This window comes from Triticum aestivum, chromosome 3A, assembly GCF_018294505.1.
Source record: "Triticum aestivum cultivar Chinese Spring chromosome 3A, IWGSC CS RefSeq v2.1, whole genome shotgun sequence".
NCBI classification, from domain to species: domain Eukaryota; kingdom Viridiplantae; phylum Streptophyta; class Magnoliopsida; order Poales; family Poaceae; genus Triticum; species Triticum aestivum.
In genome coordinates, this window is record NC_057800.1 from 366499743 (window position 1) to 366526819 (window position 27077).

Sequence of the window (27077 nt, forward strand, 5' to 3'; positions counted from 1 at the left end):
CCCGACATGGGCACAGATGACATACACATGGTCGCATGACATGGGAACAGATGACATACACATGGTCGCATGACATGGGCGGAGCTCAGCCGACCGCCGGGCATACACATGGTTGCCCAACGTGGGCCCAGACGACATACACATGGTTGCATGACATGGGCACGGACATGGTCGCATGACATGGGCACGGACGGGAACAACAAAGACTCAAGGACATGCCCCGCCTTAGATTTAGAGTGGGTTTAGGTGCCTTTATTTAATGAAGGGAACCGCTAGGGATCAGACTACTGATCCCTATCATCCCATCAGACCACTCCGTGGCCGTTAGATATAAGTCTGTATGGATGGTGGATGAAGAACCATTGCATGCTTCCTACCCCGTTAGGGAGTTTCCAAAACAAAATACAATTAATATGGAGTTTCCAAAACAGAAGCCAATTGACGTATGTTGAGGTTTGATTGCTTCCGAAAATCACTCAGAGCATCTCCAGTCGCGCCCCCAACAGGCCCTCCCCAGGCGTTTTTGCCGCGCCGGCGCTGAAAAAACGGCCCAGTCACGCCCCCAGAAGCCCGTTTATCGCCGGCCTGGGCCGAAACTGGTGCCGACGGGCCCAGGCCGAACCCGGCGCCCTGGGGGGCGCCTGGGGCGCCGGCACAAGCGAAAAGGGCGTGTGGGTCCGCCCTATCGGTGAGTCGAGTGCCTCTTCCCGCCGTTTCTTCCCGCTTTTCCCCAACTTCCCTCACATTCTCTTCCTTCCTCCCGCCAATCTCCCTCCCGTTCGCCTCCCAGTCGGCCGCCATGCCACCGAAGAAGTACGTCGTCCCCCGCGCGGCGGCAACCGCGACCGCCTCCGTCGCCCAGCCGAAGCAGAGGAAGCCAAGGGCGCTGCCGTCCAAGCCACCGGGCATGCCAAACGCCGAGTGGAGGGCGGAAGTTCAGCGACGCGAGGATGTCACCGCCGACCGGTGGAACAGGGCCATCGCCAAGAAGGTCTGCGAAACGCGGCACGTGCGGTTGCGGCTGCCGCGGACCAAGCCGAGGCCTCATCAGGGATGATGAATCCACCCGGCAGCCACACCCAGTACGCGCCCTGGGGCCAGCAAGGCGTCGGCTCTCCGCAGCCATGGGGATCGCCCTCACCGGGCTACGCCGACGGGGACGTGCACGATGGGTTCAACCCAAACGTCACCTTCCCCCATGGACACCCGGCCCAGCGCACACCCTCGCCCGCCTTCGCCGGCATGCAGTACCCTTCATACAACTACTCGCCGCCCGCCTACGCTTCCTCCCCGACGCCCCCGCTACGCCATGGCCCGCTGCCCTTCTCGCACCTCGGCGACACCGATGAGACCGAGGCCGACATGGACGACATCATCGCGGCAGGTTCGGCTGCGGCCGCCGCGTCTCCCGGGTTCGTCACCCAGGACGAGGTGGTGGATCTCAGCGGCGGCATGGATGGCGAGCTCAGCTACGTCTACGGCGAGGACGAGCAGGAGGAGCAGGAGGAGGACGACGAGGAGGAGGAGGAGGAGGAGCCGACGCCTGGGGCAGAGCCCGCCGAGTGATGCGTTGAGGATCAGGTATGCCACGCCGGTCTCCCGCCTCTCTTCGCCGTGTATGCGCGCCAACTGTTTGTTCCTCCGCGCAGTTGCTGCGCATGTTCGCCCTGTACCAGCAGAGTAACAGCGACGCTGAATTCAAGTACCTCCATGTTTACAAGCGCATTGACAAGTGCGAGAAGTGGGCGAAAGTTCGGCGCACCCTCACAAGGCCAAGGAGACCTACAAGCCGGACGCGCCGACTCCTGGCGCATCGAAAGGGCGGCCGGACGGCAACAAAGGTGCCAAGAAGGGGAAATACGCCGACGCGGCCACCGCTCGAGTGCAGGAGTCCATCAAGCACTGCCTCGCCGACGCGCAGGCCCGGGCCGTCCTTCGTGAAGAGAAGACCGAGGTGCGGTGGTCGGCGTTGATGTCGAGCAGTGCCGTTAAGCTCGACCTGCTCCGGACGAACGTCGCCGCGAAGAAGAGAAACACCGACCTGACTTTCCTACTGGGCGGGACGGACATGCTCCAGAGCACCGACGAGGCGGTCAAGGCATGGTACTTGGCGGAGCGCAGCCTCATCCTGAACCAGCTTCCCTCGACAAGGCCGCCGACGCCGACGCCCACGCCGACGCCGCCGCCATGCCCGCATGATGATGCCTCCACGACGCCCAGCACCACCGAAGCCGCGCCGACACCGCCCAGCGCAGAAGAAGCTCCGACACCGCGTCGAGTCATGCGTTGCGCACGCGAACTTCTGCCGCTCTATTTTTTGTACGCCGAACTGTGGCTTGTGATCGCCCGACTTGTGGCGTCTTTTGTGAGCGGGAACGACCAAGTTCGAATTTTTCGCGTCCTGGAGGCGGCGCCTGGGGGTGTGACTGGGAGCTAGGTCGCCCCCAGGGGTCGAACTAGCGCCGGTTCGCCCCCAGACCGCTTTTTTTTAGCGCCCTGGAGGGCCGAACGGCTGGAGATGCTCTCACAGTTGCTGAGTTTTAGGAAACTGATTTCGATTTGAAGGAAACAAATCAAATCCGACAACTTGCTTCATTATGATATGCATTGGTCCTTGGTTTTAGCTTTTTTTAGGAAACAAATAAAATCCGGCAGCTTGCTTCCTTACGAAGCAAAATTTCTGTCTGGTGCAACTTCTTTTTTTGAATTTTGTGTCCGGTGCAACAAATATGTGCATCTACCCTTATTTTTAATGTTGTCTATCAGTTCACAACAAATTAATTTATGTTTCACTCATTGGAGAATTTGCTTCTGTGGAAAATGATATCTGCTTCGATTTATTTGAAAGTTGATGTCCTTTGTAATGTGATATTTTGTTTCAAAAGCATCGGTCTATTTCTTATATAAACTAGAGAATTGGTTTAAACCTGCTTCCATCAAAAAGGAAAGATTCCACATGTTTGAGAAGGATCACAATCTTGCTTCCATCTACTAGAGAATTGCTTCCAAGCAAGTATTATGTTGCTTCCACTAAAGAGATAGATGATTCCAGTCATAATTACACATGGCTCTAATTCAAATGAAGGGTTTGTTTGCAAAGAAAGAATGAAAATGCTACTGTCAAATGGAGTCATAATTACACATGCTTCTAATTCAAATGAACGATTTGTTTGCAAAGAAAGAAAGAAATGTTGTTGTCAAATGCAGAGTGTTTCAAGGTGAAGAAAAATTGCTTTCATGTGTCAAATTTCACTAATTAGCCATCATGTGATGGAGGGTGTTGTCCACGGCGCCAATGGGTACAAGTTGAGGTGCCTTTGCCCGAGCGCTTTGATCTTCATTGTGTCATCCTTGAGGTTGTATACCCTGATAGCCCGGACGTCTGAGCCATGTGGGTCTTTGTGATGAATTCGACACGTCATCTCTGAAGTAGATGCATCCAGCGTCAATCCCCTAGCGCCCCCTCATTGGCATAGAAACACATGTGAGAACTCATAAGGTAGAAAGCATGGCTAACACAAATAAATGATTTGATGCTATCGCACACTAAAATAATAGAATTTTGACATGAGAAATCTACATGCTTGACAGGCAAGATTTGGGTGCCCAAATTTAATGTTCACGCATTGTTCTGTTGCGGCACTACATGTCTACATGAGAAGCATATAGTAAAAATCAAGGAAGCATGATTAACAAGAAGACGCTTATTTGGTGCTATTCAACCAGTTGTTATTCACTAATGGAAGCATACTCTATGGACCGAAGAAGCATATGTATTACAGTATAGAAGCGCAATAGATAAGAAGCATAAAAATAGTGCTCTCAATACATAACCAGTACTTTGAAGCATGGATATTTGAAAGAAAAAAGATCAATATATGCACAATCCAAATACACATATATTTTGATGATTTAGTGATCCACTACATATTGTACAGACTGAAATCAGCCCCGAAGAAGGGAATAAAGCAATATATGCACATAGAGATATCAAACAATATAAGTTGAAGGCACGGTACCATTATGAGCATCGGTTTGTTTGTGTTGCCACCATACAAACTAGACCTATTATAAACCATTATAAGATGAAGGCATGGAAGAGCAATTTTCCAGATGACAGTGCAAAATGAGTACAATGTAGAAGCACACAGGTATGAAGCTATAAAATAATGCAAAGGGTGCATTATTAGTGTTTGGTGGAAGCACGCAATTTTGAAAAATAAAACAAGAAAAGATTTGCTGCCAACTGTGGTTACATATTTTTGGAAGCCCTGTATACAGAAGCAATAAAAGAATTTTTTTCTCAACATTTGTCAACTCCATTAGAAGCACTGAATATTGAAAGAGGAATAGGCACGATTGTAGCGTGCATGGCTATGCGTTATCTAATTATGACTCCATCAACACATGAACACCACAATACTAGGCAGACCAGGAACATAAATAACAATGAGTAATCGGCTGTTGGATGATTTACAAATAAAATTGCGTTGCAAAAAATACAAATCATCAAATCAGGGGCTATCGACGCAGAGCAATACCTTCGATTTCGAGATGGGCGCTTCGACTAGGGGGGAATTTTTGCAACCCACTGTCGGTTCGTCAGCCGGCCCGTGCTACTCCGGCTGCCGATCCATCCGATTTGTAACCTGCCGCTCAACAACGAGGAGAGAAGGAGGTGCAGGGGCGAAGGCGTGGAGCTGACCGGTGAGTATGTTGTGCTGCTGGACGAAGAGGACATGGGATCTCGGAGATGCAAAGTTGGGTGCGCTCTGTATGGTGGAACAGCTCGGGGCGGTGCCACCTGATTGGAATCTCAAGGGATTAGGGGAGAGATTTACGTGCGGCCGTTGCGGGGTTAGGTTCCTGCCGATTAATTTATTTTTATTTTTCCTTATTTTTTTACATACATAAGAAGCGCAACTCTTGATCGTCAAATTTCAGTTAGATCGACGGAGTACGACTGGTCTGCCGTCAATGTCTTATCAGACTATAGATAGAAAGTGTTTCCCTTTAATGAAATATGTTGAAAATGTATGAAAATACTAACGTTCACACGTGTGGCAGTTTCGCAACTCGCCCACATGCATGGATCATCGTCCAGTGCAGTTCGCACGAATCTTGACACATTGAGGCAGAATTTGCATGCCGCGTAGGACGGGGCTGGTGTATGGGTGTTGGAGAGTTTGTCAGCTGCGCTGTGGGGGCGAACTAGTTTCTGCCCATACAGCCACCACCTAGTCCATACGCGTGTGGGTGAACTACTTTTCGCCCACACGACACTCCTATGTTGTGGATGGCAATTGCAGTTACGCGAACATGACAACTAGGTAAACACACATGGCAACTGTGATTCTTTGATAGACGGCAACTGCAGTTGCGCGTTCGTGGCAACCAGATAAACACACATGGCAACTGTGATTAAGGGCATCTCCAACAGTTGTGAGATAGGTGTTGGTAAATTTGCCACCTAGGACATAGTAATGATGTGGCATGTATTAAATATGGAGAGAGAGCAAAGTTGTATGTAGATTAACCAACAACCTTTGCACAAGCTCCAAGGTGAAATAAAGAGCAATCACATTTATCCTCTCATCATCTATTGGATAGCTTATATACAACCCATTGGAGTAGTTGTATGATAGCTTGTTGGTTGATGACATGGACATTTTACCAACAAGACTAACATACAACCTGTTGGAGATGTCCTAACCATACATGGCAATTATGGTTGGACCACACGTGATAATTAGGTAAACACACATGGCAACTATTGTTTGACCATACTAGCAAAAAGGCACGTGCGTTGCAACATGAGAGAAAAAAGCTTCTCATACCTCTAGCGTAGTAAAATGATTTAGAAACAATGATCTAATATTGAATAATACATGAAAATGCTTTGACTAAACATTAATCAAAACCCTTGATTTTCTGAATATGTTTTTTTATAATATAGCAAATATGCCCATGCATTGTAATGAGAGGGAAAAACAGAAACACTTTCTATCTATAGTCTGAAAAGATGTCAACGTCAGACCACTTAACTGCCGTCGATTCTATTGAAATCGGACGCTCAAGGTTCTGCTTCTTATGTAAATAAAAAATTATAAAAATCCAATCGGACTAACGATCCGCAATCAAAGCCCGTAAGAGCCAGTTCTTTTGGCGGCTTAAAAAATAATTCGCCTCCTCTCCAACTTTTTTCATAAGCCGTCTCTCTCATTCACTGGGGCTTCTAAACTAGTTATGGGATTACTAATTTAGAAGCCTCAAGAAATTTTCAGAGTGACTTATATTTTAAGCTGGGGAGAGGCGGCTTATTTTTTAAGCCGCCCAAAAAAACTCGCCCTAAATCTCTCTCCCTAATCTTGCACACAGCACCCAACTCTCCCTGCACCTCACGCGCATCGCCTCCAGCCCTCCAGCTTGCCTCGCCCAGATCCCTTTCTCCCTCGCCTCACACACAGCTGACTTCACCGGCCAGCTCCGCGTCCTTGGTCACCGACGAATTCGCCAGCTAACTCGCCGTCATGCTTATCTCCACCGCGATCAGGCCCCGATCCACTTGCCATTCTGGACTCCGGTCCATCTCGTTGGTGTAGCACTCGGTTCAGGAACAAAGCAAGCTCGTATGGAGTATCATAGGTTCTCCCACCACATCCTCATCAGAACTAGGGTTTGAGTCCTCTCCTCTTCTACTTTTTTTAATGATGCAATGCTAGTTGATTCCTAAAATAATTGTTTTCTAATTTTTCATATGATACCTAGATGCCAATACCTTGGTTTATGACATGTTTGTGGGTGTGAATTTGTGCCGTCTAGCATGTATTGGATCACTAAATCAACCACAATTTTTTTTGTGAACTGGGTAGATGCATCACACAAATATGGCTCCTCGGTTGGTAGCAATATTAGTATTTGTGCCTTTTTTCAATTTTCAATGCTTCCAAGTAACAATACAAATGTACCGAGCTCACTTTTTGATGGTTCTTTGTCAAGAAAATTACTTCCATTGGTCACTAAAAAATTGGTTAAATTTGTATGTAGGTGACGAAAAGCATACATCCTCATGTTGGAAGCAATCTTAATTGTTTCTATTATCAATTTCTATGCTTCCGACCAAGATGAATAATGTTGAGCTGTCATATTTCCAAGCTTCCTACGAATCGACATACTGTGTTTAATAAACTACTTAGGTACATAGGATAAGCTTCTTAATTCCATTGTCTTGCTTCCATACACTTACTTTCAGTGAACATGTTCGTGTTTCGGTTTATTCCTTCAATTCCCATATTTTGACACAAACCAATGAACATGCCGAAACATATTGTATGCTCAAGGGTCGATATGTGGCACTTCGGCTCAATGATGACGTCTTAGATTGAAATGTGTGTGACCTTACAAAACCAACAATTAGTTTTGATGAAATTGTTGTTCTAGATCTAAAATAATTGGACTCGCGTATTGGTGGCAAGCATTTCAAAGTATTGTTCTTGAAGTATGTACAAGCTTTGTTGAGGCTGTATGAATATGATGCTTCCAAATATCCATGTTTCATATGCATCATACTTGTGCTTCTTCACTACGTAGAGTTGACATTCTAAATATGCTTCTATTTGTGTACTCTTGTTTTATGTTGAGATAGCATTGATGCTTCAAAAATCCATGATTCCTAAGCATCATAGATCTGCTTCTTCAATCTTGGTAATTGGTGGCAATAGTCCACGATCAGTTTGTTAATAGTTTTCTTACTGAAAATAGTTTAGTCTTGTTCATATTTGTGGTTATATTCACAATATCCTATGTTCATATTAGGTAAGATTCTATATTTTAATTAACTTTATGCCCTAATCATGCTAGCGATCAAATTTGCGTGCTTCCAGGTGTCTTGTATATGGTGTGATAAAATGAAACTATGCTTCCAATCCACCATGCTTCCTCCTTTAATTTCCTGCATATTTCTATCTAATGTATTTTTTTGCTTCGATCATTGTAAGTGTGTGTACATTTTTTGCTTCAACCATTATCAGATACTAGCATATGCTTCAACCATTACTAATGTAATTCAACCATTACCGGTGTTGCTTCTGCTAGTAAATTTTGTTGTACAATTATTTTGCTTTGTTTAGTGATTTTCTTATCACTACAGTGTGCTTCCTTCGTTCTTATCGAATGCTTCTATTGTACAGATATTTTGCCACACCTGATTCCAGCTGTGCTTCGTTATTACCAGCATACTCCCAATGATCTTCTAATGCGTTGAGTATGTATGAGATGAGATCAAGTTAAGGCCCCGTTTGGTAGTACGTCGGCTCCAAGAAATACGAGGATCTGCGGAGCGGGTGTTTTCCTGCTCCTTTATTTTCAGCTGAAGCTACCCTCGCTCCGGGAGTGGAATTCTAGAGTGGTGAGACTCCGAACAGGCCCTAAGTTGTCGGTTGTGCTGTGAATGACGTAGGGCTCGTGGCATCAGCAGATCATCCCATCGTGATCAGATTATCCAGTGTCCACCACACTAGCTATGACAATGTTAAAATAGTGTTCTAGTAGTCTTCTAGTTTTGGTGCAAAACAGAGTTGTAATTGGTTCCAAAGGAAATGTTTCCATTATATACAAAAAGAGTGTTCCCTTTACATCAAAATTTTGGTTCCGAAGCTCTTAGAAACATAGCACAAATCAAATGCTTATGTTGACCAATATGTTTCTGCTGCACTACAAATTATTTGCTTCGGTCTACTGGAATGTTTTCAAGGAAGCACGCAAATGCTATGTTATCATTGCATAGACATACGCCTTGGATTTTCTTACTACATTTATTTGTAATATTTCCATGAATCGAAGGAATGCTTCCATTCCACATCCATGTATGTTTTGTAGCATAAAATGCATCTGGAAATACAAAATTTCGTACTAGATTTTAGTTGTTTGAAACTAATAGTAATTAACCAACATTATTTCCACATGGAAGCAAAATTATAGTCAGCAACCGCTAACAAGTAAAACAGTTTCTTTTAGATCGAAGCACATTTTGTTTTTGCTTGATGCAATTTGAAGGAATACTAGAAACAAGAAGTGCTTCGTAAGGAAATAAACTGTGATTCATAAGGAAGAAACATGCTTTTGGAAAGTCTCTACGCTACATTAATTCCCCCTAATTATTTTTCAGAATCTCCTCGATTGGTTTCCTAAATATCTGGCATTAGTTTCCCTATATTACGTGCTTCCATGTCTCAACAAACTTGCTTCCAAAATCCAAATAACTCAGTACTATCCAACGGTCCACCAGGTTGTGATCCAACGGCTGCATGCTAGTCTGATGGTTGGCTAGGAATCAGTAGTCTGATTCCTAGTGCTTTCCCAAAAAAAATCTTGCAACATAACAATTCTTGCATCAGGTGGCACAAATATGCTCGTGCGTTGCAGGAGGAAACATAAATAGTTCTTTGCCTTTAAAAATTGGAGATTTTTCGTATGTTTGAACATTTTTGTTGAAGTTGGAACAATTTTTAACACCACTTTTTTGAAAAAATCGAATTCTTGTTCATATTCATAAATAAAAAAGATTCGGAAATCACAGTACTATATGCGTCCAGAGGAGACCTCGCCCTCCGGACTTTAATTATCACAAATCTTTTTTAATTAGGCTGGTCATAGTGGGAGTAACATAGGTAGTAACATAGATGTGCCATAAGCAAAAATAATGATGTGGCAAGTAGTTAATGAGGAGAGAGGCAAATAGAGTAACATAATATGTTACCATCACATAGCGGTTTCCAATGCATAATGAGTCTACAAAGTAATAAATGAAGGCAACTATGTTACCACACCTATGACATTACCCACTATGAAGGTAGTAACATAGACTAGTAACATATGTATGTTACTAGTTTAAGTTACTCCCCACTATGACCAGCCTTAGCCAACTACATGCATGAGCGTGAATATTGTTTAATTAGCCAACTGCATGCATGAGCGCGGATTTAATTCAACCAATCCCTCTCTCTTCTCTCAATTCCACCACGCATGTCGCGTGAGCGCCGGTTCTCTTCTATGGATATTTTTCCCTCCGTCAGGGTGGCCAATCCAGCGCCATTGTGCATATTCTCTTTTATTATACAGACTTTCCTTCTTATTTGGTTCTCGAGGCACCATCTTGTTTCTCTCGACAACTCCCATGCATATATGAACTGCTGGGATTTAATGTGAAAAGGCGAGGTGATACTATTAATTGGCAGATGAACCAATCATCAGTTCACATCCACGAGCTAGTTCAGTTGGCTATGTTCTTTGGATTGGTAGTTGGTGATCGCGAGTTCGACCCTCCATCCCACAATTTTTTCTATTGTCTTCTGAAAAGTACACGCAACTGCCTCGCGGCCCACAATGGCCCAATATGGATGGAAGCTGGCCGACCAGATCATGGGCCACGGGTTTATCGTCCAAAAAGTAGGCTTGGGAGGGCTGCCTGCGGACGAATTTAAGACCTTTTTCATCTGGACTACGCGTAATTAGTATCACCTCTTGTATAATAATAAACTTTTTTCTATTGTCTTCTGAAAAGTACACACAACTGCCTCGCGGCCCACAATGGCCCAATATGGATGGAAGCTGGCCGACCAGATCATGGGCCGCGGGTTTATCATCCAAAAAGTAGGCCTGGGAGGGCTCTCTGCGGACGAATTTAAGACCTTTTTTATCTGGACTACGCGTAATTAGTATCACCTCATGTATAATAATAAACTTAATGTAGGATCAGATGTGTGACGAAACCCAAAATATCACCTTGCTTTATTAATAAATATAGATATAGACTAGTACAAATGCCCGTGCGTTGCAACGGGTGATTTTTTTTTTTGTAAAACCTGCTCTGTGTGCCATTACGTGACATTTCATATATGTAGTTTCGATAAATATCGGTAAACAAAGTGAGAACACAACACGCAAGATGCGAGAATTAGGTTGTGCAGATGTGGCAAGATCTCGAGGGCAAACATTAGCCGGCGTGTCTTGAAACAGGACGTGCCCTCACACCATGAAATTGCCTCATGCACCAAGGCGATGCAATTCTTGATTGGTTCCAACTTCCAAACCTATGTGGAAATTGATAATGAGGTCGTGCCTAGGATATATCCAAACCTACGTGGAAATTGATTATGAGGTCATGCCTAGGATATATCGAAGGAACATATATTAACATGAGATAAGAACTTGTTTAGTCTAGCTGCCTGCTCTGGTTTTGAGTAGTGCAGCCTTCACCGAATCTTGTAACAATATGAACACCCGACCGGTGTGCGCCTTTTCTTTTGTTTTTTTGGATCTGGTTGATCTCTGTAGTGTTGAACCAGTTGATATAAAAAAAGGACTTTTAAAATACCATTTGGAAAACTGAAAATATGATGGCGTTATCACGGATTTAGATCCTAAGGACCAATCCAGAATATTATTTGGCCGAAACGTACATTGCCATGAGTAAACATTTTTCCCGGACAAAATAGATACAAAACGCAAAATAAATATGAAAATCCAACACAACATAAGAATAGAATTGTCGCCTGGATGTTTTTTATGTACATGACATGATTTGAAAAGTCATCGGGTCTTATGTAACTGGACTGAATGAATCTTATGGTCATTGGTAAAGACACAAGGCACATGTAACATGCAGGGGTTATAGCCTGGAAGAAGGCACCTTTTTTCTTTGCTTCTTCTTTGCATGGCTAAAATCCATTTTCTAGAGCAGCAAAGGATGTACAGGTTTTCAACCACAATTAAAAATCCTTTAAACAATGGCTTGTTTTACTACCAAAAAACAACAACAAATCTGCATCTGTTTGGCCGCATAAAGAAAAGAGGAGGATCAAGATGTTTCTGTGATTAAGTCATACCATCTCTTGCTACACATCCTGCTCTGGTAGGGAATTGGCATTGACAACAAATCCAACTGAAACTTCTTCCTCGGATTTTTGGTTTGATCCTATAGTTCTTGCTCCTGCAGCTCATTTTGTCAGCCATTAAATAAAAAATAGTAACAAAAGGGTCATACTATCTATGGTGAGAATAAAATGAAGTTCCTGATTCACCATGACCTTATTTTTGAGGTCAAATAGCTCATCAAGTAATACCTTATTCTGCAAAAATATGCGGCTTCGACATAAGCAAGGCAGAACCACTAAAAGCATTGCCATATATAGTTAACCTAACTCTACAAAATTGTCTCAAAAGTTGAGCTAAATCCTAACTACAGTGGATACATCACCATTTAGATGCTCTGAAGTAAAGAGGTTTTCACTATGAGAATTCAAAACTAATACATGTTTTGAAGCTGAAGCAGTATTTGTATAGCGGAAAAAGTTCTGAAGCTACTGAACCTTACATTATGTAACAAGTTTTCTACCTTCCATGAGCTGATATGCTTGACGGATATTTCTGTTTGATTCTCAATTTGATCAAGCTCCTTCATGCTAAGTGGACCTATAAATACACCAAGTATATTTGTGGTACTACGACTGACGGTTGATAAATTGGAGCAACATTGCAATATACATACAACAAGTAACTGTTCAGCCCCATCTCTCAAAACTACCTTTGTATGCATATTTCCAAGTTTTATAAGAAACTTGAGTATCATCAGGGATGTTGCATCGTGTTGTAACATTGTTACTGCAGTAAAAAGTAAAGTAAAGCACAAAGCTATAAGCTAGGGCTTTGTGAAAACAAAAGTCATTTCTAGCATGAATAAAATAAAAAATGTAGTAATAAACTTTATTATAATATGGCTTCATATTCTGAACAGTGCAGGCAAAGGTTTTTGGTTAAATATTCTGAAAATCTGCATCTGTTGTACATAGATGTTGCGTGAGAATATCCAAACATAGTACATATATATGCAATTAACTATTATAGCACATAATAGAATGAATACAAAGAATTGGAAAACATCAAAGGGTGCTTCTACCTAAACCAAAAGGCGGTTCAATCTTTCTTCTGTAAAGGGTAACCTTATTACAACAAATTTAAGAGGGAAAGAAATATAGTCAATCACTGCCTACATGACACATCACAAAAGCCATATGCTTAATTGCACCAAGAGCTCGATCGCACAAAGTTTCGCAGCTCAAACTTCTACACTCATCGGTCCATCCATCATCCATGGCGGATCCACCACATGCTTGGCTTCAAGTGATGGTTTGCCACCTTCATCTCACACGACATGTCACACTGCATCCATGAATCAATCCAGTTAATGTTCCATGACAAGAAAAAAAATCATATTTAAATCCATCGATGCATGCATGGGTCGATGAGAGATGGCCGATCAATTGTTCAATCAGATGGATTACAAGTGAGAAGCAGTTGACTGAGATGGCGCACGACACATAGCTCGACCTTTGGATGTCTAATGGTCGCAAAACATAAAGGTGGGATGATTCCGTAACTGTACTGAAGGTTTGTGCTATTAAGACCACTGAAATATATACCTGATTACAAGTATTTCTTCACGCCTTTGCTGGCATTCCTCGGTGACGCCCAACAAATATCGCATTAGACTAAAAACAACAAAGTCTGTTTGTTGTTGCTTGCCTGAAATAAGCAAACTCATGTACATATAATACTGAATTTGACACCGCTTTGTACTGCTTACAACTACTGATAGATATATAGAGTTCACTGAGTAGTACATGGTTATGAGTAAGATGATAGTTTAAGAATCGAGGATCAAGTGTTCTTTTCTCATTGATCACTAATAGTTGTAAGTTTCAGAATGTGCATTGTGCACAAATACTGACAGTACAGAGTTCATCGAGAAGTCAAAGGTTATCTGTAAGATAATATCTTTGCAATCAAGGGCAAAATACTCTGAATAGGCGTTCATACAATATCTGCCAAGAATTCAGGACCTATCTTATAACCTACAAAAAGGGGGCAAACCTTTCAAAATGATTGTAGGAAATATGTATCATGCAACTTTGTTTCAAGCACAATACCAATTAAAAACCTCACGTCGCTGCCATAAAAATACATAGAACAGTCTTTACAATTATGCCAAGAAAATTCAGTATGGATGTATGTTAACCTGGAGCTGTCGCAAGGTTCCGTTTTGACCTCATGAACAAATTCGATCTCAAATTGACTTGAGTCGCATGATTTATGGACAAAAAAAAATTCAGAAACAGTGGCAATAGACAAATCATGGCATAGAAATATATCAAAACAGAGATCTTTTATTGTCCATGCGCTGCTGTGAAGAAACCAATCAAATACGAACCTGTTATTCGATATGGGATATAAAGAACACAATATGGAGCGTAGCTTGCTTTCTGTTTGAATTTTTGTCTGCTATCCTCAAGTTCAGATGCTATGATCTAAATGCATCTATGGAAGTAGCTTATAATGATGTATTTCTGGATATGCTAAGTTTTATCTGTCAATGTTCAGTACCAGCAGCAATTTGTACCATTCCATTGGGATGGACACTCGAGTGCCTATCTAGAGAGCAGTTGCATTGGCCTTCTCCTTCAACGGATTGATTCTTTCCAAATCAGACACATGTCTCGCGCGCAAGCACAGCGCCGCTCACGGCCCGCAGCCCCTGAAGCAAGCAGTTCACGCCCGCATCGTCAAGCTGCAGCCGCCGTCGCTGGCTCTAGGACAGCACCTCCTCCTCGTCGCCCGTTAAACCACCGCCCCGGCCCCGGCGACATCGGCAACGTCCCGACGCCGTACTGCCGCGCCCGAGCCCTGGCGAGGCAGCCTCCATCCTCCCAAGCGAGCACGCCGGTCGCCGCCAAGCCCTCGCAACCGCCGTCACCCTCGCCAAGCCCCCGCCCGGCGTCCTCCTGCGCCTCCTCGACCCCGCCTCCTCGCGCCCGCGCACCGCCGCCTCGGCCTCGCCTCGCCGGCGACAAGCCCCCGCCGGAGCTCCCCGAGCTCGCTCGCCTCCTCGCCGGAAGCCGCCGCCGCCGGGAATGAATTTGCCAACGCCAGCCGCGACGCCTCGCCCCATTCCTGGGCTCGGGCAACGCGTACGCCCGCCTCCTTGGCTCCTGTGGCGTGGACTCTGGCGGCAAACGGCTGTGCGTGGCGGCGCGTGCCCGGTGGTGGTGGAGGGAATGGATAAGAGGCCGTGGTGCACGGTGGTGATTGCCGGGTGTTTTATGTAAAAATGAAGCGTTTTCTTAATTTAAAATAGGACCGCGGGTTGAATTCTCATAACCAGAGGGACATTTTTGTAAATTTGCTAATGACGTACGACCCCAAGCAATCGCTTCTTTATTAGTACTAGCAAATATGCCCGTGCGTTGCAACGGGAGGAAAAACTATCAAACTATGCCGGAGTGGTAGATAATGGCTTTTAAAATGCCAAGGTGAGATAAGGGCTTTTAAAATGTCATTTCAAAAACTATGTCTAAGTGATGTCATGATGAGATAAGAGACTTTTGAAAAGTCATTTCAAAAAAAAAGTGATGGTTTGACCATGATTTGATTTCCTAAGGCGCCACAACGAATTAGTTTTGGCTGAGTAAACTGCATTGATGAACCCTACCTAAGCTAGACTGATGAATGATGTATATAATCTTGACCTAGCGTAGCGGTGGTTGTCATAACAATTACCATGGTACCAGAATAAACATAGCTGTGTATGGAGGCAAAATAGACATTTAGTCATTTTATATAGTTTACAAAAACTAACCCATAGAAAATTGTGTCAATATTTTTTGGCTTCAGCGTCGTACGAAACATGGAAATCTTTTTTTTACCCGATGCAAGGGACTAAATAAAATCATAAATTGACCTCTACAGATCCCCTATTAAAACTTCGACGCAGGCGATGTTTCGTTTTGTTCATCATTTACGGGCCTGTTTTAATTTTGGAAACATTTCAAAAAAATCATGTATATTTTTTTTTCTAATTCCAGAATGTACTTTGAATACTGGATTTTTAAAAAAAATCATGTTTTTTTCATGAACATCTAGTTGATATTGTGATTTTTTTATGATATGCGATTTTTCTTTGAAATCATGAACAATTTATGATTTCTCAATAAATCTCGCAGCTTTTTGAAATTTGGTTCTTTTGAAAATCCTGAATGATTGTAAAGAATGAAAAACAAAAACAGAATTAAAAGGTAAAAAGCAAAAAACGAAACAGAAAACAGGCGCAACCAGCCGCACATGGGCCGGCCCATTAGCGCGTCGAGGAGGAGGAGGCACGCCATGTACATTTTTTTCTAATTCCAGACTACTGGATTATTATTTTAAAATCATGATTTTTTTATTTGATGAACATCTATTTGATATTCCGAATTTTTTCTATGATATGCAAAAAATATTTTGAAATCATGAATATTTTATTACTTCTCAATAAATCCCGCAGCTTTTCGGAATTTTATTCTTTAAAAAATCCTGAATTAATTTAAATAAGAAAAAATAAAAACAGAAATAAGGAAATAAAAAGCAAAAAAAGAATAGTAAACAGGCCACCCCCCAGCCAATTATGGGCCGGCCTATTAGCGCGCGGGGGTGGAAGACCTGCGTGGCAAAAAGGTGTAGGAACCAGGGATCGAACGCTGGTCTCCTGCGTGGTAGGCCAACGCCATGGCCATTGCGCTACCGGAGGATTGTGTAATATAAGTGTATCGCCCCGTAAGAAATAAACCCGCGGTGATTTTGAAATAAATCCGAATCATGTTACTTATGGATGGCATGGCGGGTAATTTATGCCAAATTCGAGGGCAATTTCTATGACGGACGACCAGAAGCACTATTTGCTTTATTAGTAAAAATTAAGGTAAAGACTAGCACAAATGCCCGTGCATTGCAACGGGAGATTATTTTTTACATGCTCCTAGCTCAATAATCATGACTCAAGGCCCTCCACATCTCCCGGTCATCTATTTTAACACGGCGCCTCACCTATATTATCGCATATCTGAATTTTCGCCTTGCCTGATAGTGCTTGTGGTGGCCACCTAATCACAATGTGTTAAAATATTCGTCAATCCTATCTTGGTCATCGCACGACACACATGTCATTGATCCGCGCAAGTAAAAGGAATGTTTAAAACTTATAAAATTAATCCCATCCACCTGGACGTGAGGCCGGCACTCTGCCAGCTACAGTTGATCCATACACCCTCTCTTATACTTACACTCACTTTTTAAATTGCATGACTTTATGTTCCATGTGCATTCAGTACATGGTTATAATATATCAAAGAAATACCCAATGTTTTACCAACCAAATCCACAGTTGGAAAAATCTGAACCAAAATCCTTGTGAGTTTTTTTTTCCTGTAGTTTATATAGTTTTGCCTGAATATCCTTAGTTTTCTGGGAACTTCTATTAGGTTCATATTACATTTTACGCTGATTTGTATGCAAGACACATCCACGGCAAAAAATTGATAATTCCTTTGTGTGATTTACGGTATTTCATTTGCACATGGATGTGTGCAACCATATTTTTTTCTCTCTACTTTGTCCACTATATGATTTATATTCATTGACAAGATTCTTTACAAAGATGTTGCATTTGGATTGGACCAATTTGTTTCTGTACATTTTTATTTTTAAAATGGAGGCTCTAATGTTATTTGAATATCCACTAATATCCCTATTATATTTGTTTAGCTATTATTTTTAGATTCATTCAGTTATGTGAATTTTTTTAACATGTTTTGGCCAGTCATTTTTTTCTCACATCGTAGTATCTGCACAATTTGCATTTGTTCATTTTTTAATCCATGTTTCAATCTAAAATTCTTAGATGGTATCAATCAATTTTTCCAATATAAAATTTCTTAGCTCTTTGATTAAAAAAAGCGTCTCTACTTTAAATTGAAGATGCTGGCCATATATGTGTCTTTTGTCCTCTATCGTGCTGGTCCTTGAACATGGCTGCTGGTGTGGCGAGCACATCGTGCATAACCGTGTGCGCTATCAGGCTGAGAGACCGTCTGCTCTGCCATCCGTCTATATGTGCCGGCCGTCCATGGCCTTCATGTGTCACTGATTTCTTTCATAATAGCCATATATTTGTCCATCTAGCCGCATGCACACCTCATTCATATATTTGCATGTCACCATCCAGCCTCTCGTTGCCTTATTTTTGTTGCTTATTTGTGACCAAATGGGATCCAATCTGTTTATTGACTCTCAAGACGATGTACTGATTTTAAAGCTTAGATGTATTTAAATTGGCAACCTAGGATTTAGGAAAGCGATGTGGTATTATTTAACAGAGAATCAGTCCAATTTCTATGCACAAAGTGGATGTAGCTCAATTGTACATAGGCCTTGTTGTTGGGCCAGAGGTTTGGAGTTCGATCCCAAACACCAGCACCTAACTTTTTGCGCCGGCTACCATAGCAGCTAGGCCGGCTGACTCGGCCGCACTTAATTAATGGGCTGAGGCCCACTCGGGCAACGTACGAGCGTATGAGAGAATCCAAAAGCAATTGAAACTAACGGTGCGCACGCGTGACCCAAGAATTAGTACCACCTCGCGTATAATTCAATTAATCAGCATAGTATCAGATGCGGGACGAAACCAAGAATATCACCTTGCTTTAATAGTAGGTATAGATAAAAAAATAAGGTAGAGATATAGATATAGATATAAATATAGAGGTATAGATGTAGCAAGTAGTTAATCACACACGGCAAATACGGTTTAATTACCCACGGCAACTATCATAAATTAGACATAGCAACTATAGTTAACCTAAATAGATAGAGTTGCCATGCTTTTACAACTACACTTACCATTCCGAATAACTACATCTGCCATCCAAGATGACAACTAAATCATCATCCCGCGGGTATCTAACATAGTTGTACCAGAACGTGTGGGCATTTTTGCTTCGTGCCACACGCGCGAGATATAGATGAGTAGTACTTGTTGGATGTATGCCACGAAGTAGTTACGCCCACACGTATGAGCAATTCTAATGTCGGGCTGTGTGTGGGCGCATGTCTAATATACCACACATGAGGTGGATATCGACATCCAAAATGTAAGACATGGAGGACATGCGCCGCCTTAGATTCAGACTCGGTTTAGTTGCTTTTGTTAATGAATGTGCCTTGGTTTAGATAAAAATCCAACAAAATCCGGTTTGTATGTACTTCGTCCGATTTGTTGAAATTCGTCCGATTTGTTGAAATCCAGTTTGAAATGTTCTGTTCCTACACAAGAAAATTATGCAAGAAAAGGATCTCGTCCTTTTGAAAGGAATAATCTGATGATTTAACAGACGTGTATTGACAAAGAAAATCAGTGGGCACAGATATCATACCATACGTCCAAGTATTTGAGATATATTTGCAGAGTAGCAAGCAACATAGATGGGAGAAATGATTCGTTGCAACTTGCAAAAATTAAGTAATACTCCATAAAATTAAGGGTCGCCCGATGCTGCAGTCGTAGTAATCTAAAAGAGACATCAATGAGACATGAAATTGCATGAATCAAAATTATAGATAGTGTGAGACTTCGATATAAATGAGAAAAATTAATGGTTACAGTATTAAGAGTGGTACATGAGAACCATAATCAGTCTTGAGTAGTTCAGCAATCAGATGATGGAGATGAACTACATCGATAAAGGCTGACAAACTGACGATAAAGTACCTACTTCAGTTTTGACTTGGCAGAACTTTGCAGTGGCTTAGAGATAGAAACAGACTGGCTGCTCATCGCCTTCTTCTTCACATTGTATGTTATTGACATGAATGAACAAATCAGTGCAATCAAAATGGTAGGATAGACATATACTGGTTCTGTTAGATCACTGATCACAGGCTTCCGAAAGAGCGCATCTTTCACAAGACCCCAGATAACCAAAAGCGTACCAAACAAGATCATCCTCCCAGGATTAATGATGCCAACGAGTGCTCCAGCAACACAGAAGTAGCTTCCAGCAAGCATCTGATTCAGGGGAGAGAGAATATAAAGAGAACTTATCAAGAGTTGTCACAAACATTTTTCTCATGGAGTTGTAGGTCAGTTATATAAGAGCACCTCTAGACGCTGTAGATCAATTACTGCTGAAGCATTCTTAGCTTCTGTCAGATTGTATATGTCAAACAGGTCACTCCACCTTGGAAATGTCATGCGCATGCTTGTAGTGAGGTTGCGCACTATAGCTCCAGGGTAGAGCATGGCCTTCACAACAGATGGTGGGAATATCTCATTTGAGACCAACTGTGAAGATGTAATTTGAATAGGTGTAGTGCATGTGCCTGCTCTACAAGGGACCCTGAAATGGCACAAGAAGTTAAGGAAAAGCTACCTGCTCATAAAATTACTTCCAAGTAAACCTAAAGTGCTAAAATGAGATGTAACTGGACACAAAGGCAAGCATTGTAATGGAAACAAATAAGCATACCAGCCTACCATCCGTACTCAGGACTTGGGAGAAAGGGCGGTCTCACACCACAGGTACTAGGCCCAAATCGGATCGTCAAAGTCGTTCTCTGCCCAAATCGGAAGAGTGTGATTATCATCGAATGATCGGCACCCTTGCCCCCATCACCAGCTCCCAGTATTAGAAGCATGGGCCAGGCCAACATCAATACAGCCAGTTCTTACCCTCACAAAAGCAAAAATTAAACTATTCATATCCAAAGCAATGGGCTTGACAGCAAGAGCAGTTACCCTAAAGACAGTTTCCCCAAGACCCAAATTCCTGTTCTACCTGTGTGCTATTAACATCACCCTAGACAACTTTTGCAAAGGTCTAATGCAATTGGTCATGTGGTCTAGACATCAGAAGCCACCATGGAATAGAGTAAAGGCCTTGATCAAATTATGTTTATACAAAGAACGAGAAGGCAGACTCCCAAGGTTTTCTGTCTGGGCAATTGTCCACACAATGGCCAAGACCACAACCATCACACCACAAAAGGGTGGATGTTGCAACTGGTGAGCCCCATTAACTGAACCAACATTCCTATCCTCAGCTCTCATGGTAGCAACAGCGTGTGCCCTATCATTATTTTGCAACACATTACCCTGAGCATATTTAGTCAGCCCCGCCCGACTAGCCGCAGCAGATGATTTACTCTGTGCCAGAGGAGACGATCTAGCAGGCAGCTGGGGGAGACTAATTGCAGCAGCAATAGATTCTGACATGGATGTTGTTGCCGCCATAGCTTCTGTTGCCACCGTCCCATCAAACATCTCGGGGCGATGACTCCATCTGTCCTTGCCAGCCCTCATCTCGGCAGCACGAAAATGTGCCTCCTCAAGAGCTCCTTCCCTTGCCAACAACTCTTCCTCCTTGCGCGCCAATTCCAGGCGTCGCACCTCATCAGCTTTACGCTGCTTGATCCGACGGCATTCCGCCATCCGGCGTCAATCTTTCTCCACCAACCTCATCTTCTCGTATCCACCCCTCCACTCCTCCTGGTGACGACTATGCATATCGTCCCACGTCCTTTATTCCTCTCTTCTCGCCTGCTCTGGATCTAATCTTACGTTCCCTCGTCCCGAATACGGACCAGAACGTTGAGGGTAGCAAGGAGGAGATCGACAGACCCCCTGCCTACGATCCATCAATGAAGGCAGCGCTGCCACCTAGGCGTAAGATCTAGTCGCCTTCTCGTCACCGCTCGCTTGCACAGGGCACGGGAGAGGGGTAGGGGTGCGTGTGGGAGTGGAGCGGACAAAGACTACTCCACAAACCCTACCTCCTCCTCTCAAATGCCCAAAACGTTCTGGGCCAAAATGGACAGGGCCAGGCTTATTATTTTTAGGGCCCACAGAACAAGTAGGCCCGGTTCGGCCAACAGCTCTTCCTCCTTGCGCGCCAATTCCAGGCGTCGCACCTCATCAGCTTTACGCTGCTCGATCCGACGGCATTCCGCCATCCGGCGTCAATCTTTCTCCACCAACCTCATCTTCTCGTATCCACCCCTCCACTCCTCCTGGTGACGACTATGCATATCGTCCCACGTCCTTTATTCCTCTCTTCTCACCTGCTTTGGATCTAATCTTACGTTCCCTCGTCCCGAATACGGACCAGAACGTTGAGGGTAGCAAGGAGGAGATCGACAGACCCCCTGCCTACGATCCATCAATGAAGGCAGCGCTGCCACCTAGGCGTAAGATCTAGTCGCCTTCTCGTCACCGCTCGCTTGCACAGGGCACGGGAGAGGGGTAGGGGTGCGTGTGGGAGTGGAGCGGACAAAGACTACTCCACAAACCCTACCTCCTCCTCTCAAATGCCCAAAACGTTCTGGGCCAAAATGGACAGGGCCAGGCTTATTATTTTTAGGGCCCACGGAACAAGTAGGCCCGGTTCGGCCCAAGCCCTGCCCCGAACCGCCAATTAGACCGAACCGCACGCCGAAGCAGCGACCCCCCCCCCCCCCCCCCCGGCGCCCCCACGCGCGCAATCCAAATGTTTCAGTTCCAGATCTTATCTTCCTGCAAGTACCACCAAATTTGACAACATGGCATGGAAAGCATGTCTCTAACCCTTCACAAATTACCTCATCTTTTCTCATAACTTCCGACCACCGCCGTCAATGAGAAACAGCCGACGATTCTCCAACAGCTGTAACACCCAACCATCTCGATCAAGCACCATCTTGTATCTAGAAAACAAAAGAATGGCAAACTTCACTTCCCAACTATAATCGGAATCTTCCTTTCTTGGGTCACCAAGGTCAATGATGGATACGAATGATCCACCACTACCACTAGCACCGCCGTGTATGACCGAGAGCAACCATTTCTCGCCTGATTCTGCACCCTCCTTGCCGGAGTGAAAGACATGGCTTCTTGTTTTTCCCTTCCCATCACCAAGAATATGGGGAAAAGAGCAGGTACTCACGGGTCTGTGAATTGGCTCAATGAGCCTGTCAAGAATCCGCCGCCACCTCCTGCGATCCATTTGAAGATCCAGTCCACCTCAACCACCTGGGATCCCCCATAGCCCTACTCTCCTCCGGTATCGCTAGTGAAATCGCCGGAATCGCCCGCCGATGCCTCTACTTGGCTGCACGTTCCTCCTCCATTCGCCTCCGCTGACGGATCTCCACCAGCAGCGTCGACAGCGGGACCCGATACATTGGATCCATACCTCATAGACCTAGCCAAAGACCCTCTAGGAGAGGTCGCAGTGATGGGTGTATGGCGGCGTAGGAGTCGCGAGAGCGAGAGGGGCCATGGGATCGGCGTCGGGGTAAAAAGAAGTTCACTCGTCAGCTATCACTGTATATAGGTCAGGATATTTAAGAATAAACCTGGTTCCAGATTATGAAATTTAGAAACATATGGCTGATTTGTTGAAAAGGTTAATATTAGGCCCAGGGCTGCAAAAACTAGTAAAAGACTAATGCTTGTTGCCAGCTTCAAATATATAAGATTAAGGCGAGACTTAAAAAAAAGAAGGTTGGCATTACGGTGAACCTGAAAGGATTCAGGTCAACTAACAAACAAGTTATTCTGATGCTCTACACAACATAAGCACAAATTTCAAAATATCATTACTTACAAGAAAACAAAGGTTGCCTTCTTCCAGTCTTCATCAGCAGACCATAATTTTGGGGCATAAAGCCTAAAAACCTTAGAAACTAGCCTGTTCTAGTTCCCAATCCAAGGGAGTGTTGCTGAAATAACAGCAAAACTGCCCAACTTTACCTCATCAAAAACACTTCCAGTGTATGAAACAACAAGGTACCGGAATGAACAATAAGTATGCACATGTAAGTTGTTATTCTACATCCCTATAACTCTGTTTGGTTGGAGACTAGTGTGGCCAAGCCAAAGTGTGGCTACCCACACAAGTATGGCAAGCCACACAAGTGTGGCTGAGAAATTAGACGCCAAACTTTGGCAAAAGTTGGCAAAAATTCTGTCTCTATAACAAGTGGGCCATAGGGGCAATAAAGTGTGGCAAGCCAAAGTGTGGCAAAAACCAAACACATGCCAACTAAACTGTGGCTGCCAAATTTTGGCTTGGCAAACTGTGGCTGGGAACCAAACTGTGGCTTAGCTAGACACAGCAGCCTACGTCGGATGGCAATCACTCCAGGCACTGCTACCGGTAGAGTTCAGCATGCTTGATTAGTAAGATTAACCACAACAAAAGACATGGAAACAACAACTATGCACCAAAATTAAGCCAGAAACATAGTACGATGCCGCTAAAAGATGCAAATATGAGTACTCCCTCTGTAAAGAAATATAAGAGCGTTTAGATCACTACTACATGAGTGAGATCGAGTTATGACTGAACAATGGATCTAGCCCTTAAAAGGTAAGCGCTGCTAGCAACCAGAATTACTGTGATCCATATGCTTTTATTCTTCGAATTGCGAGAGAGATTAGGAGAATTGTTGGAGAAATCCACAGTACTGGCTCTTGGTGGGAAGATAGTAGGATTGTTCCTGACCTGAAGAGCGGGATCTGGAGGATGATGAGCAGGAAGTAGACGCGGGAGGCGTAGAAGGATATCCGGCGGCTCGTCCACCCGCCTCCGCTCACCCTCCGCCGCTGAACCTGGGGAGCCCCCGCGACGATCGGTTTTGACGAGCTCGCCCTGGCCTCTGCCGCCCTCTCTTTCTTCGTCGATGGCGACATTGCTCCCTGCTTCGCCTACTCCTGTCACCGGGCTTCCGCGTTTTTAAAGAAAACAATGAAGGACTGATGTACTTTGGGCTAGGTTATCATGAAAGCACCGGTTTTCCCTTATAAAAAAATGGGCGATGCTCTGCGCCGGCGTGCCGGCTCAAATTTGCGTCGGTGAGCCCGCTGCCGTCCGATATGCCAGCTAACAACCCTTTGATTAGAGCGTAATCTTCGTTCTCGTTCCCCGTTCACATCGCGTCCGCAGAGAACCAAAAGAAAAAGTCAACCAACACCGCGCATCGCCCCTTGCACATCTCGCGTGAGGAAAAAAATCCACCTCGCTCGCTGCCGGCGATGTCCTCGTTGACGGGCCCCACTGGTCGTCGAGCTCCGTGAAGATGCCATCCATGGCCGACGGTCGCCGGCCTCGCAGTCGTCGCCTCATGTATTCCTTGTCAGATCCACGCATGCAGCAACTTTCGCCTGCGGTTGCAGCTCCCTCACTAGCAATGGCAGCTCCGGTTGGACGGCCGCAGCTCCGAGTAGCACCGGTCGCCGGTCGCAACCCCCCGGCGACGAGCTCGCGAAAAAGGACTCTCCTTCGGGTTTGCCGGTGGCAACAAAAATGTCTGTCGATAGTATCAAAAAATTGTGCTGGTTTCAGCAAAAAATAGCCCGTCAATGCCGCCATCCTGTTGCCATTGTAGCAAAAATGAACGCTGATTGTAGCTTTTGTGATTGCCAGTTGTAGCAAAAATGAAAAAAAGGTTCCAACAAAAATTAAATGTAGCAAAAATCATGGCGGCGACGGCACCACTATCCTCTTGAATTGCAACAAAATTGAAAGACGGTTCTAGCAAAAATATTAGTTGTAGCAAAACAAATCCCCAATGCCAAGCAGCAAAAACAACACCAAAAAACACACAAGATCCAACTTTTGTTGTCGATGCTTGCCAGGGAGGCCGCCGGTGCTACAACCTGAAGTTTTTCAGCTGCAACCAGAATCTGGAGATGCTGGAACCAGAGTCCATGCTTGTTGCAACTAGCAGCTGCCGGCGGCGAAGACGACGAGCTCTAATGCTGCAACCAGAGATTTTTATTGTTGGAACCGGGCGATAGAAAAGTTGCAACCACTATTCGCCGGTGATGGAACCGGACAGCGTTGAGTTCGTTTTTGCTGGAACTGGCAAAAAAATGTTGGAACCGGCAAGATTTTTTGTTGTGTCGATAGGTGAGAGTTCTTGCTATGCCCGGTGGTGGGGACGTGTTTTGCTGGAATCATGGATGCTTTTGCTGGAACCGGCATGTGTATTTGCTGCTTCCAGCAAACCAATGGCGTTTTGGTTTTTTGGCTGAGATTTTTTTGCGGGGAGGAGGGGGGGCATGGTGGTCCGAGCGGACGACGACGACGAGTGAAGGCGGTGACGCATGGAGATGCTTCAACCACGGTGGTTGCGAGCTGGAATAGGCTGGCGGGTGAGCTGCAGTCTTATGATAGAAAGCATGGGGCGGCCGAGGGACGAGCGCGGTCGGCACGGGTGGCCGATGAGTAGGAGTGGCAAAACGGCAACAATGACGGTGTCCGGCGGCGAGGGGAGCTTGCAGTGGTTCGTGAGCAGTGGGAAGGAGAGAAAAATCATGGCCGTGGAGTCTCCGCTAAAGGTAGAAGAAAGGAAAAAAGGAGGGGCAGGAAAAAAGATAAGGATATGAAGGGGCGGTTGTGCGAGGCCCACCACGTACACGTGTCTTGCTTGGGGGTTGTTTTCGTGGACGCTGGGGCCAGCGTGGTGCGCGAACCGGCCGAACGTTCGGCCGGTGCCTCAGCCCCAAATGTTTACCAAAAAAATTACCATCGGATTTGCTATACTTCTGAATATTATAGCCACTGGATTCTTTTAGCTAGAAACGTTGTCGTTTATTCATGACCGCCGTATGTATAGAATGTTCGCCGGCTAGGGTGGCATTTACGAACCCCTGGATGATATTTTATGTGTATTGATATTGAATGAGATTGGGTGGTATTTTGCAAGATTGGAGCAGCAATTTTTTTTACTGAATTGTAGTTTGTTTAAAGTGCAGGGAAGTTCTGAGAGAAAACTGCTAATGTAAGATCTATATCTGATGGTCTTGACAACGTTCGTCGGGATTGGATGCCTAGTGAAGGTTCGGCAAATAACATTTCCCTATTGAATAGCATTGCATCGAGCATATCTGAGTTCAAAGCATCCCTAGTACCATTTGTGCTAAAATAAACTAGGTTTTTTACATAATTCTTGACGACAACCTTCTGTAGCTAGGTTTGTGCGCAGCCGTGTTGGCCGATAGTCTTACTTATATGATCTTGGTCTCTTTCACAGATTGAAGCGGCAACAGTTTGATCTCCCCCACCAAAGGACCATAGAGAGACATGTCATTTTTTATCAATGAGATCTTGTTTACCACCTCCTTATTATTTGATTCTAGCTCTAACTTAGTGAATTTTGACTTCCCTTGCAAA

At 44.3% G+C, this 27077-nt stretch overlaps 1 protein-coding gene and 2 long non-coding RNA genes across 3 annotated transcripts; all 3 read right to left on the reverse strand.

The window, feature by feature from the left end:
- Positions 1-2992: 2992 nt before the first annotated feature.
- Positions 2993-4873, reverse strand: LOC123061305 (uncharacterized). The gene is made up of 2 exons (XR_006428887.1): positions 4542-4873; positions 2993-3453 (listed from the first exon to the last, which is right to left on the reverse strand). It is a non-coding gene; the product is annotated as an uncharacterized lncRNA (long non-coding RNA).
- A 7875-nt stretch (positions 4874-12748) lies between these two features.
- Positions 12749-16094, reverse strand: LOC123061306 (uncharacterized). Its single transcript, XR_006428888.1, has 2 exons — positions 13479-16094; positions 12749-13218 (listed from the first exon to the last, which is right to left on the reverse strand). It is a non-coding gene; the product is annotated as an uncharacterized lncRNA (long non-coding RNA).
- Positions 16095-19461: 3367 nt separating this feature from the next.
- On the reverse strand, positions 19462-24684 carry LOC123061307 (uncharacterized). Its single transcript, XM_044484366.1, has 3 exons — positions 24405-24684; positions 20024-20261; positions 19462-19930 (listed from the first exon to the last, which is right to left on the reverse strand). Exons 1-3 carry the CDS (start codon positions 24590-24592, stop codon positions 19634-19636), a joined length of 723 nt encoding a protein of 240 aa, XP_044340301.1. The 5' UTR covers positions 24593-24684; the 3' UTR covers positions 19462-19633.
- Positions 24685-27077: the final 2393 nt, after the last annotated feature.

Coding starts and splice junctions, on each gene's coding strand:
- LOC123061307 (XM_044484366.1), bottom strand. CDS start 24,592: ATGTCGCCATCGACGAAGAAAGAGAGGGCGGCAGAGGCCAGGGCGAGC. Junction 20,262..24,404: donor CTCCAGATCCCGCTCTTCAG/GTCAGGAACAAT, acceptor GTGCCATTTCAG/GGTCCCTTGTAGAGCAGGCA. Junction 19,931..20,023: donor TTGATCTACAGCGTCTAGAG/GTGCTCTTATAT, acceptor CCCCTGAATCAG/ATGCTTGCTGGAAGCTACTT.